Below are 13,495 nucleotides of genomic sequence, written 5' to 3'. Positions count from 1 at the left end.
GACCGTAAGGGCCGACCGTCGCTGGCTTGTCGCAGTCATGCCCAGCCTATGGTAAAACAATCCGAGTCCTGAAAACCCCGACATAACTTACTTCCCAGTCGTAGCCGGCTGCTGCTGCTGCTCAATCTGATGTATACGAATTCTCTTGTCCCAGGTATTCGGGCCAGCGAGCTCCGCGACCCTCCTCGGGGATTAGGTTTCCTGTGCCACTCACTACTTAGTAGTACAGTAGATACCTCCCGTAGTCCTCCTCGCCACAACCATCGACTCACCTCTGACACATCGCGCGCGCCAGTCCTGTTGGCTTCATACAAATCATCAATGTAATCAAGTATACTTCCCCCGACTGATGGGCCGGAATGGACTGGGATTGTGATCAGCCGATGCTTCGCTTGACTAAAAAGCTTACCCCCCTATCGTCGGCCGAAATCCCATATAAAGCTGTTGTTATCGCTTGGGATAATGCGATCTGAGCGCACGATAGTCGCTCCCTAGTCACTACCTTAACCCTGACCTTGTTGGAATCAAATCTATTAAGCCTGGACTGTGCGCTTGCATGCATGATCCATCTTTGGTCTGTCCCATCGGCCCGATGGTTAAATGACCGTGTCCACTTGGACGCTCCTGCAGGACAGCATACCGTGCACCCTTCCTCTCTGGAATTTCCGACACTGCGTAGCTGACCGGCGACCCCTTCCACACTTAGCAACGGGTCAGGGCCTGCTCCGCTCATCGGACCTCTTCTCCGGACGTAGGAGGAACAAGGACGACAGGCCAGCCACCACCAGTGAGCGAGCGCATCGTCCCGATGTCCTCGACGCTGGCACTAGCGGCGGGGCGGGACCTGTCCACCATCGGGCTGTCCGCCTGGCCCGGACGACCCCCGAGCCCTCGAGTGATCCAGTTCTCTCTCCATCGCGTGGATGGACTATGGAGACCACACTCATAGCCCACCGTCAGGCACATGGCTGGCCACCGTCCATGCTGCTAGCCTGCGACACGAGACCGTCCAATTTAAGGTTGCTGTCCTCTTGCGGACACGGTGGACTCGAGCAGCCGTGTTGGCCACCCCTCTGGAGGCAGGTTTCCGGGGAGGCCAGCCAAACGGCCAGCCCGCGGACAAGGCGTCGTCGGACCAACTCTCCACCCTCATCTCGCAAAATGGAGAATTGGCCGCAGGCAGCAGAAGACGGCCTAGGGGGGAAACCCGAAGCAGGTACGAGACCGACCCTCGTAAGTTGGCAACCTTCCTCATCGTCAGGCTGTCTGGTTGGAGTCTACTTACTACGGGATGCTCACCGGAGCTGGCTTTCCCTATCTTACCCGATCCGCGTATGACCCGGTAATCCACTGCGGTATTGACGGTTTGGTCAGAGGCGTTTCAAGCGCGTAACAAGCATCGACTAAACCACCCCCTAGTAAGCATAGGCAGTACACCAGCAGGGCTAGCCACTGCTACTACGAGTAATCCCTACAGCCTCATAGCTGCCTTTGTTCCACTCCCAGGTGCAGAGATATTAATCAGGGAGAAATCCACGATTCATCTTGATGCATGTGGATCCACCCATGGTTGCGGGGTCCCTTTGTTGCTCTGATTCAACCAGAGGATGAAGCTCTCCATCTCCTCCCCCAGTTGTGCCTGCCCGCCCGACATGCTTCCTCTTGAGTTGGGCCAGATCACTCGTTGGCCAGAACTATCCGATCCTGCAGCTGCAGTGCATGATGATGCAGTAGTCGGTTCACAGCCTCGTCCTGGCGCGTCGTCGTATTAACCGGCTTTAGCCCAGGGCCCTGGTCAACGGTAATCATGACGGTAGTGCTCATCAGGCTCTTCTTCGGTACTAATCCCTATTTACTGCAACACTGGTGCGGGCGCTGCCCCGGGCAAAAGCACGGTGCAAGAGGCGTTTCCTAGTACTTTAGAAACTCCTGCAAGTGGCGAGTCATAATAAGCAGTTAACAAATAACACGGCTGATGATCGAGGCGTATGAGATATTGCCAAGCCCAAACAAGGTTGTCCAGGGAAGCCGTTAGCCATCATCGTTGGCCGGAAAGAGTGGGTGTCCTGCCGGATGGATCATGTATTGAGAAAAGGGCAACCGAGCACAGGACAGTCGCTTGGCCACTGCATGCCTGCACAGGCAGTAGATAGTGACCACAGTAAGCTGCCCCTTCTGTACGCGCCAGCATGAGTCGTTGATTGCTTCTGTACTGGTTCTCAAGCACGTTTCGGCCCCACGGGAGGAACAACCGCGAGGTCCACCGCACTAGTGCTCCATAATCACGGTCTCCCACGCTACCCACGATGTCCTGGAGATAACAGTCGCAGATAAGCAGATAAGCATGTAATGGACCTTGGTCATCGCGGCCAATGGCCGTCCGTCAATCGGGGTCAGTTCGAAGCGATGGAGTACTCTCAAGATGCATGCCACGATTGCCGCTCCCGGTCGCCTGGCTCCAAAAGGACGGCCAAGCTGGGGTAAGACCAACAAAAATATTTGGTCAACAAAAGGATAAAACCCGAAGCAAGCACAAGGTCAGCCAAGCATGTGAAAGGGGAATATCAAGCGCAGCCAGTCATTGGTTTTGGGGGGGAATATTGGGGCCGTGGCAAAAGCAATAGAGTTCGACGGGAATAGACAGGAGCCTTGGGAGGAAGGCAAAGCGGGCGAGTGGCGCCGTGCACGGATCCGGCTGACTCACCCGCCCGGCCTTAACTCCGTTGGTCGGAAAATGCCCATCGATCGACAGTATCTCCAGCCTGTCTACCTCATGGTCCACGGACACGCCCAATAAGGCCCGTTCCAAGTCATTCCTAAATTCTGTAATCATCATCAATAGTGTTGATAATTCGCATCTCCAGAATTCCTGAGCCAGCGCCACGCAAACCTAGAATAAGACGGGGTATGTCTACTCCCTTTTGGTCCGGATGCAGCGACCAACTTCCGGCGGGACGCTCGAACAGGAAATCGGTCTTATGAAGCACAGATGCGTGCCTGAGCTAACCAGCCCAAGTAAGTACACCGTCGCTAAGAGTGTCTGGGATAGCTGTACTTTGGAGTTTCCCTCTGGCGTGCGGCAAATCGAGCTTCCGGCCCACCATAGTCAAACCTGTTCTATGACCCCTCAACAATATCATTAGAATGTTAGTTTCAAGGGGTCGGCGTGAAAAAACCCGTATAGCACCAGAAGGTTGATCTCTTCGCATCATGCAATATCATAATCAGGCAACGTCACCGACCGACTGGACCAGCATACCGCGTCGCCGGGGACGATCTGAGACGTCATCAGTAGGCGGAACGCACCCGGAAGACATCCGCCCCATATTCCGTGTCGACTATTGGGGTAGCCTTCACCCCATCTTCCAGCCTCGGCAGATTTCCCATTTTCGTCTCCCACTCTGTCTCCAGTCTGTGGAAGGTTCAATAAGTCCTTCCTGTTTTGTTCAAATGTGGATCGAGGCGTCATGCGCCGCTGTCAGGCAGCATCAATCGGAAGACAGATAATAGTCATCAGAATTGCACCGGAGATGTCAATCATGAGCATAAAAGATTACATCCGACCAAAGTTGATAGCGAAAACATTCGTCTTCCGGCATATTCCTACCCCCCCCCCCCCACGCTAGGATCGGTTCGATTTTCTCGCGGCTGGCGCGGGTCTGCCGGAAATTCAGACAATGCAATACAGCCTGAACCCCTGCAATGAGCTTTTCCCGCATCAAGTGTGCAGGAACTGTGGAAATAAGATGTGCCAGCATGCCCATGGAGGGTCGTCGTATGCTGAGAGGGAATGCCTGATGAAGCCTGACTGGTGCGGTCGAGAGAGTTTTGCGAAGATCAAATGCGACCGTGAAAGGAGGGTTGACTAGCAATGCAAGAAGGTAATGACTGCGCCGTCAAAGAGTGTCTGCATGTGCCAGTAGCATGTCCCCTAGTTGCGAGTAAGTGTGTACATATACAAGAGATACTAGCATGAACCGATGGGTCGGGACGGGGAGGGCGTGGAGATAGTTTGGGGGTAAAATGGGGCACTAGAGTCAGCGTTAAAACTGGGCTTTATCCACAGTACACACACGGCTTCTCTTATATACCGATGGTTTGAGAGCTTCGTGAGAAAATAAAAGAGCTCAAACACTAGCCTTGTCTGCCGTGTGCGATGAAAGGGGGGAATAAATGCCAGAGGAACAAGGATGAACCGAAAGGCCAGCAGTCACTGTCGACCACTTCGACTTCCAGTGTTTATATATGATCCACAAAACTCCAGGAAAAGGCCTTCAGCGCCCAAAGGGGTGGACTGGCTTCTACTAACCGCATACAGCCCCCCACAGGAGCGCGATAAGGCATCACAGGTGAATGGCGGTCAACCAGGTTCTCACTTGTCAGTCCCTGTCGCTGGGCGAAGAGATCAGAAGTCTCAGCCCAATGGGAGCAGCACCGGATTTTGTACTGGAGGAGCGCCCTCTAAAAACAGGGGCCCTCGCCGACCATCGGCCAGGAGTCGCGATAATCATATTGATAACTATGCATATTGTCGCCATCGAGGCGCCCGGACAGCCTGGAGATAAGGCCAGAAAAGCACAGACACGTCACGTCGTGGATGCTGAACCTGGTACCTTGAGCCTGCAATCATCACCAAAGGGGCAATCAGATTGCAGCATGACAGCTGTTATCAACCCAGCTAATGCTGGCTATCAGGGCCGTTGATGATATTAATAAAGTGAGGCTGTTGCTCTCCGCATTATCGGACCCCAGACCGAACGATCGGTGGCGCGCACACACACACCCCCATACCCACACATCCACACACACAACACGCACCGATCACTTCTGAAAGGCCAGTGACTCATGCCTGGTATACTCAAGTTCCGCAGAAGGCCACAGAGCAAAGCCCACAAGAGTGTGAGCAGCGACACAGCATTCCTACAACATGGTTCCGCTCCGGACACTCTGTACTCTGACGAAATTCGATCCCCGACCGAGCTTATCAGAGGATCGTTATCACCTCGGAGCAAATATACTTTCTCCTGGTCTGCTCCGGTTTCAACCCGCCAGGCGTATCCGACAGTGTGATAAGCAATACTGCAGAAAGCCCCTATTATTGGCAGATCCGTCTGTGAAGGTGTTTATCAGTCAACCAAGCCCGAAGATCCGTTTGGTCCGGGGTTGTCATTCGGATGAACAATGGACGGCAAGCTATTGCTTAGGTGTCCTGTCTGTTCTTCTGATCGCCGTTGCAGCTAGCAAGGGTCGGGGAATCTTCCAATCATATTGTCAGTGTTACGGTGTTATCGACATGGTGCGGGAAAAGCAAACACACAAAAAGCAATCTGCCTGTGACATATCTTCATGGGTACATCAGCAGGATAGCAGACAGCATGTAGTTCGGAATTGTGCTGTGAGGGTGAAGATGGTGTAGTAAAGAGTAAACTGGAGTGAGAGTTGACTCTGTAGTAACTCTCTTCTTCAAAAAGGGCTCCTCGTGACCACCCTGTGCCTGCCTAATCGGGATGCGTCCAGATCGCGTCACACCGATGATGTCATTTCTGGTCTGGCTGGCGTCTTGAAGGAATATGTTGTGATGGCAGTAAGCAGAAATACTTCACGTAGAAGGCAATACAGTACTGGGATGTTTGGGTGTCAGTCGCACAAATCAATGCGGTGGCTACTGCGCGTGGACAAATGAGTCCATCGACAGATGCAATCTAGACCTGGGTGTATATCACAAGCATGTGACGGAAACTGGCTGTGAGGTGTACTGCGGAAATCTCGAGCCGCTTGTTCTCGTATATCAAGTGTTTCCATAAGAGATTCTTGTAGAAAGCTTCCGATATGAAAGGACTGGCTGCAGAATAGATGCACTGATGGTATGTGAGAAGCTGATATGTGGAGTAATTACACATTAAGATGATTCTAGAGCTAAAGGTAACAAGTTGACTCTTGGATGCAGCGGACATTGCTATTGCTGGCACTAACCATTGCGTTCTGGCTCCATTCTTGTTCCTTCTGGCTACTTCTGGCTAGTAATGTGCCTTCCCTACCGGTGTGACTGATCAATAAACACTCTTATCCGAGTGTAGCTACACCAAGCAGCCCAGGACACTGAAACAGCAGCCTCTCGAACGGTACGGCACGTTGCAATTGTCATGGTAAGCCCGAGGAAGTCGATACCATGTGCGCCATAGGCCAAAGGGATTCTGATTTACGCACGAGAGGAGTAGTTGGGGAAAACGAAAGACCGTGTGGGATCTGCAGTGAACTAAGAGGCAGTTGTGTGCCGTTTTCTATTCCATAATGATCGGGTACTAGAGGTAGAGGGTGGCTTATAGGGGTCTATGTCAATAAGAAAGCAACAAGCAAAAGCATAAACATGGCCACTTTCCTTCCATCCGTCTGTCTGCCCTTATCAACCGACTCGTCGACAACGAACGTGACTAGGTGCATGGCAGGGAACTGAAGCAAAGCAAACGAAATCATAAGAGTCGGGCCGGTCCAGACTAGTCTTCGATCGAGGGCTGCATGACAACGCCAGGATCAGCATATGAGACTGGACTAGGCCGGTAACGCCACTCAAAACCAATGATCAGACACCTGTCCCGCTGGTGGCTGAATGCGTAGCTCATGAACCCCACCGTGGATATCCAAAGCTAATGTGAACAGTAGGTGAAGAAAAACAAAAGCAAATTGATGAAATGAAAAACCGGAGAGCAACGAAAGAGAGTCTAGAAGAACTTGCTCCCTGAGCCGCGCATGTAAATAGATGATGCCTCAATCAAGAGGAAAGGGGTCTCATGGAACAAACGAAGAGTAAAATACCGCCCAAGATCCTCTGCGCCCGCTAATGACCAGCCGGTAAAAGTAAAGGTGCATGCATGGGATGGAATGATATGGGAAAGAAGTGAGATAAAGAAATGGATGCAATACGTCGCACGGGGTATTTAAATAGCGAATCCGATGATGCTTTTTGTTTTCCTTCTGAAGCGCTTGTCATCTCCGCTCTTCTCGAGCTCATCATTGCGGGGATTGGCCTGGACCGGGGTGGCCCATTGGTGGCGGGCTGCCAAACCCTGCTTGCTGGGCGGCTGCATCGTTCGTGTACATCGGATACTGGACCACACTCATGGGGGACATGCTGTTCACATCCTGCCAGGTGTTGAATCCCATAGCGGCCGGCTGGCCTGGGTATGAGACGGATACCGACTGTAGATCCGCTGCAGGAGGACTCTGGGGGTTGATTGGAGTTCCGGGGAAAGACTGGGCCGGGCTGGTCATCCTTCTCTTGAGATCTGCCGGCGACGGCTGCACGAATTGACCTTGGTTCGGATACGGAATTGCCATGTCTGCGGGTTGTGCCGAAAATGTCATCGCACGTGTTGGCGGTACTTGCCAGACCGTCCCATCAGGCTGCATGGCATACGTGGGTGTCTGTGCCAGGCCTTGCGACTGCGACGGAACCGTGGGGGTTCCTGGCAGGGGCGAAGTGGTTGGCATCGGTGCCATGGGATTGGGTGTCGCCCCCCAAACGTTCGTAGACATGTTCATCATCGCTTTCCCCGCGGGCATAGCCGCTAACATTTGAGGGTCTGTGATGGTCGTATACTCGTCCCACGGAACCCCGGTTTCCATGGGAGGGGGACCTACAAATTCCGCACCAACGCTGCGATCTGTTCCAGGCAATGGTCAACACACTTCACCCCAACATTCCACCTGCTCGGTAGGGCCACAAACCTGGAGTAAATGGTGCCATTGGGTTGCTCGGAAAGGTCGCAGTATTGAAGGCGCCCACATCCGGATTCGAACCCAACGGCATAGGCTGATAAGTAAAGAAAGGCTCCGCTTGCTCTACCCCAGTCACATTCGGAGGTGACGAAGAAGCGGTCGATGGGTCCGTCGAAGCGGTTTCTAAACGAGAACTGGGACGTGACTTCTTCTCGATCGGGGGCTGCTGGTCGACAGGGAAGAACTGGCATTCCTTCCGGAGGCGTATACAATTCTCGCATCGCCCTTGAGCATCATCTGGTGCAACAAGACATCGGATCTTTCGCCGCCGGCAGTGTACTGTCGCATAAGAAATGAGTATTCCAACGGAGACTACGGAGAACCGAGAGCTTACCACATGCGACAGAGGTGCGATGATATCCAAGCTTGTTGCGCTTTTTATCCGCAGTGGAAGATTCCATGACTGTGCCTTCTGATCTTATTATCGGAGTGTTATCCTCGACAACCGCGGGCATAGCCCTATATAAGATGCGATGAGAAACCGAAGACTGTATGCTTAGAGCACATTAATCGCACAGAGAAAGAGGAAGGGCAAGCTGATCGTCTCGAACCGCCCAAGTGCGCAGCGAAAATTAATATTTCGAATAAAGTTGAGGGATCGAGATGATGCAATGTGCCGCGCTAAGACAGTGAAAAGTGTCGAGTAAAATAATATGTCACCAAGTCAGAAGCGCAAATAATTATAGCGATGACTATCGGGATATGTTGTTATGAGGTATCCTTCGTTCCAACGGTGCGCTTCCGCACTCGTTCCTTAGCGGGCAGGGTACTGTGAATAGCCACCACCTAGACTCGGATCTTGTCGATGGGTTTGGGCAGACCGAGTCGCAAGCACCGGTAAATGGAGGGACGTATACTATTATTTGGCTCGTCGCGTCGTTGCTAATCGTGGAGCGGGGCTTCAGGAGGGAGAAGCAATGTCCGAGAATATTGCAGGGTTCAATTTCTCCAAGCAGGATGATTTGTTGATAGCGGGTAATGGTGCACCGGCCTGCAAATTAAGGATCATTAATTATTTAGTAGGGAACCAGCAATCTGAATGCAGGTAATAAGAATAAACAAGGATGCGAAAGTAAGCGGGGAAACGTCGGATAGATAGGTGAATGCGAAAGAAGAAGGCTGGACAGGACGTCGGACGATTGAAGGAAAGGCAAGCAGCGAGAAAAGGAAGGTGAAAGTTGGTGGAAGAGGGACGGATAGTTCAAGTTGAGTGGAAAGACGGTGGTAGTAATAGTAGTGGTGGTGGTGGTAGTGTAGTGGTGGTCAAGTCGCAAAGGAAGCCAGTAGTAGTAGTACTTGGTAGTAAGAGGAAAGGAAATACCGAGGACCTACTTCCGTCGTAGTAGTGGGTGCCCACTGCAGTAGTGGTATTGTTGCTCGGGATCTAGGATCTCGGGACTTTGTGCGCGGTGGGATTTAGATTTTAACCCGGAGCGAAATAATATTATTCTTGGGCTCCCCGTTGGGAGTAAGTAAGTATGATGTATGAATTGTCTGTACAGCCAAGCTGGGAGTTTTTTTCTTTTCTTTTTTAGGGGACTGTGAAGGAACTGCAAAGAAAGGGGCTGTGGAAGCCAAATTAGGTGGAGGGTAGAGGTAGAGGGAAAAAAAAGTAAAATAGTAAATAGGGAAAAATAAAAAAATAAAAAAAAAGACAAAGTGAGATGGAGAGGGAGGGAAGAGAAAAACAAGTTCAGGATAAATGGTAAATTAAATGGGTAATAAAAAAAATAAATGTGTGCGCAAAAGAGAGAGAGGGAGAGAAAGAAGACAGAGGGAGGAATAAAATAAAAATAAAAAGGCTACTGGGACGATTCAAGCACAATGGAGTTGAAATTCCATGGGGGTTATACCATGGGGGGGAAGCTAAGGAAGGAAAAGGAAGGCAGAAAGTAAGTCGCAAAGTGGATAATGGAGAATTAGCAGAAAGGAGTAAAGGGACAGAGACAAAAAAGAGCGAGAGAGAGAGAGAGAGAACAGGAACAGGAACAGGGACAGGCACAGGAACCAGACAAGGCCCAGTGTCAAGAGTCAGTGGTTAAACTGTATGGGGAGAGAGGTATGAGACAAAGTGCTGATGATGCCGGCGATGACGAAGAGCCAGATCAAGCAATCTAATATGCGTGGATTATTCGGAACCATTATTACCAAATCTTTCCTTAAAGGAAAGAAGAAATCGTGTGTCTCCTCCCCCCCATTCCTCCCCCCAGTATTAAGGTACTGTCAGTGCTGAAGAATCAGGTCGGAGAACTAGCTCGCCTCAGGTGGGCAAGCCTTTACTAACCCAAGCTGAAACGCCAGGCTAAGTATGGAGACTACTCTTTTATTATATTATTTTTTTTTTTCTTGAAAAATTAATAATTTTTTTTACCCCATTTCCTTTCTCTGGTTTACTATTAATATGCCCGAGGATGATACCATGGCGAAGAAAAGGCTGTACCCTTTAGGTGACTATGGAGGAGTATTTAGTTAATGAATGTTAGTAGGCTTTGCGTCGGACTGCCCGACTGGCGGAGTTGACCACTAGTCCAACTATTTACTTCAGCTACTCGTTGGTAACTTCGAGGTACCTGCCTAGCTGAATACTGATTTGCCCGATGTTATGTGAGATCCCTCCCATACTACTACGATTAGTCGTTGGGAGTTGGTTGGGAGGCAGTCCCAGACAGCAGTCCAGACAGCCTGAAGGTCTTCAGGCGCAGGGACAAGATGAATGACTGTCCAATTGAAACATCTCATCAAACCTACCAAGGCAGGCAGAGATTGACGAGTGTCTGAAAAGGGTGATGGCGGCATTCGAGAATATTAGCAGGGATCATTGCCGTCACATGGAATGTGGCTGTGTGGGATCTTAAGGTTGTCGAGTCGAGTCGAGGCGAGCCAGAAGAGGAAAAGAGGAAAGGAGGACGGAGACCATGGGAAAGGTTGGGCTGGACTGTATCCATCCAGTTCCTGTGGCATCAGAAAGTGGAATTGGTGATATTTTTTTTTCTTTGGACTGATGGAGATGCAAGTTGCAGCCCTTTATTCCCAAAGGACCAGAACAGATGGTTGGTACCTTTGAGAGGGGAAACGAAGTACCTTGGGTAGGAGGTTGTCAAAAAGCCGGCAATAGAAAATACCCCAATCATTATCATACCATCCGGAGCATGCGTGTGCATCGTGCATGGGGACCTACCTAGTAGTACTCCGTAGTAAGTAGGTACCTACTCCATCCATTACTTTTGCCTCTCAGATAGGCGTGCGTCGGTCGGTCGGTGCGGGCAAAGGAAAAAGATACCCCTGATCCCTCGCACCGCCCCGGCTGGTTCCTCCCAACTTCTCCCACCCTCTTCGTCCGTGGTCCCAGAGGTCTGTGACAGACGCCTGTAACCAGACCACGCCCAAGACAAGACTAGACTAGACTCGTCTAGTCTACTTCACTTCAACTTCACGTACAAAGTAGTAGTAAGAGGAGTGGGGGGTGGGGTTCCCATGGAGGTATGCGTTCTTCCCTCCCTCATTGGGCTTAGCAGAGGGGGGTGTGAGAGAGGGGGGAAAGAAGACACGCTGATAGCTGAGACCTGTCAATCATTTGAAGAACTGGGGAATCTGGATCCCGGCTCTCATCCACTCAGCATCTGAAGAGCGTGGTTTTAAATTTAACTCCTCGTTGGGGCCAGGGTGACGGCCGCGATCGATTGGGCGGCCGCATGGGTCTGGCCGGAGACTGCAGCCAACCAGCGGCGCCCCAGCGCGAGGGACTTTCCCCTCTGGGCGAAGACGAAGGATTTCGTCCGGTCGCAAGATCACCCAAAGCAGACTAGTGGAGAGGTGAAACAGAGACTCGAAGTTTGCTGAGCTTCGAGAAGCCCTGGAGTCGTCATCCTCGCCAAGCGGTCACGCTGTTGATTGGTGAGCCGCCGCAGGGCATGGGGCAGGGGCCTAATCATCGTCATCCTGACTTGCACATTCCAGCAATCCCACTGGTGTTTCCACAGATGAGTTAATGAGGATGGACATGGGGCTTCATTTAATTTTTTTTTTCTGGTTTCTCTTCTTGATTATTTTTTATTTCGTTTTGATAAAAAAAATTTTTTTTTCTTCTCTCTTTTTCTCTCTTTACTTCCCCCCCTCCGTCACCCTCTGATTTCGCTCGAACTGGATTCCACTGGACTAGGTGATATTCAGCAAATGCTCTGTTTCTCGCCTAACTCTGGAATGGTTCCTCCTGCTACGGACACGCAACCAGACAATTCTAGTAGAAAAGAGCAGCGGCGCGCCCGCGTCAGTCAGCCAGTCGGTCATAGCGGCTATCTCTCAGCCCATCCACACCCACACACCTTGCTGTGTACAGCCCAGCCCACATCCACGTCCATGCTGACTGCGTACCTGCATGTACCCTGGAAATATACTCCGCCATAAGAGGCAGAGAGAGTGAGACTGGATCTGTCAGAAATCAGGTGGGCCTCTTCCAAGCCAAGGTTTGATTTAAGGATCACATCTGCAATCCTAGTGTAGCCAGTGGGCTTGGCCTGGCCGAGTGTAGTGGTTTTGCTCAGTAAGGGATTGCGTTTGCCAGCAGTCGATCGCAGTAGTAGAAAGGAAACAGACTCCAATGGGCATTGTCAAGGTCGCATTCGGAGGTACTTCCAGAATCGTATGATGACAAGAGATCACTGCCACTGCCACTACTGTTGCTGCTGCTGTTGCTGCTGATTGATGATGGCATGAGTGCTTTTACTAGTCTAGGCGAAAAGTCCACTTGTCCAGTTCGACATGGATGGGGACACTCACTCTACCTGGATCAGGCATATGTGTTTAGTTTAAAGTAATGGACTTGGAAGATTTCCCTTCTCTTAGGGAACATGAGGGATGCGCGACTTTTGTTTATCTATTGTTTAAATTAAATTAATTATGTTTATATAGATATATTTAATATATATATACAATCAAAGTATGGAATGGTGACATGCATGTAAACTACGCACTTAGCCAGCATTATAGCACCCATGCCAAACCCAAGCAGATTGCTTGGCCTTTCAGGGTCCTCTCGGGCCTTCAATTTATTATTAGTAGCGCTTTCGTTAGCCGTGGATGGATAAACTCGGCTCCGAACTTAGTTCCTTTCCTTTCCCAGGATAAAATCATAGACACAACTCGGACGGTTTCCTCCACTTACCGTGTGCACTTTCTGGGCCATTACGTACCTGCGTAACTCCAAAAGGAACTTGGTGTATCCGCTGGACCCTTCAATTGATTAACTGACGGACAATGGCACGCTGTCCTTTTCTGGTTCGGTAATTTCCAGAGATGGGAACTGACTGATGGGGGAGCGTTACTGACGCCGGTTCTCCCCTTTCCTTTATTTTTTTTTTTTACGACTGATACTAGCTGCTTGCTGAAGAAGGTATAATGGCAGATATTAACATGTTATGCAATCTACAATGATCCTTGGTACATTAACTGGATTGAGCAAGATAGTCAGTGGTTAGGGAGGTTCGGATAGTAAGGTACCTGGGACTCAAACGCGTGGATATTGCTACTTTGGTCAGCCTCTGCGTCGCTAGCGGGATCGGGCAGCCGATATACGTAAGCGAAGAGACGAAGATCGTTGGTGACTTCCACTTTTCTCCCTGAACACCGCAGTCGCACCTCGCCCTAGCGCTGTTTAGTGGCATTTATTGTCTCGTATCGGACTTGAAACAAGTTCGCCTCATCCATCAACGCTCTGCCCTAT

At 50.7% G+C, this 13,495-nt stretch overlaps 3 protein-coding genes across 3 annotated transcripts; 1 reads left to right on the top strand and 2 right to left on the bottom strand.

Moving 5' to 3' along the window:
- Nucleotides 1-533: 533 nt before the first annotated feature.
- AtWU_01376 (regulator of nitrogen metabolite repression) lies at nt 534-855 on the bottom strand (the record flags this gene model as incomplete). The annotated part of the gene is made up of 3 exons (XM_035496490.1): nt 534-576; nt 641-693; nt 739-855. The coding sequence occupies 3 exons, from the start codon at nt 853-855 to the stop codon at nt 534-536; spliced, it is 213 nt and encodes a 70-aa protein (XP_035352383.1).
- Nucleotides 856-923: 68 nt separating this feature from the next.
- Nucleotides 924-1,346, top strand: AtWU_01375 (uncharacterized protein; the record flags this gene model as incomplete). Its single annotated transcript, XM_035496489.1, has 1 exon — nt 924-1,346. The coding sequence occupies one exon, from the start codon at nt 924-926 to the stop codon at nt 1,344-1,346; it is 423 nt and encodes a 140-aa protein (XP_035352382.1).
- Nucleotides 1,347-7,008: 5,662 nt separating this feature from the next.
- Nucleotides 7,009-8,177, bottom strand: AtWU_01374 (putative C6 finger domain protein; the record flags this gene model as incomplete). Its single annotated transcript, XM_035496488.1, has 3 exons — nt 7,009-7,661; nt 7,726-8,055; nt 8,111-8,177. The coding sequence occupies 3 exons, from the start codon at nt 8,175-8,177 to the stop codon at nt 7,009-7,011; spliced, it is 1,050 nt and encodes a 349-aa protein (XP_035352381.1).
- Between the last annotated feature and the right edge of the window lie 5,318 nt (nt 8,178-13,495).

Source organism: Aspergillus tubingensis (assembly GCF_013340325.1).
Source record: "Aspergillus tubingensis WU-2223L DNA, scaffold_3, whole genome shotgun sequence".
NCBI classification, from domain to species: domain Eukaryota; kingdom Fungi; phylum Ascomycota; class Eurotiomycetes; order Eurotiales; family Aspergillaceae; genus Aspergillus; species Aspergillus tubingensis.
This window is presented reverse-complemented; position numbering and strand designations above follow the sequence as displayed.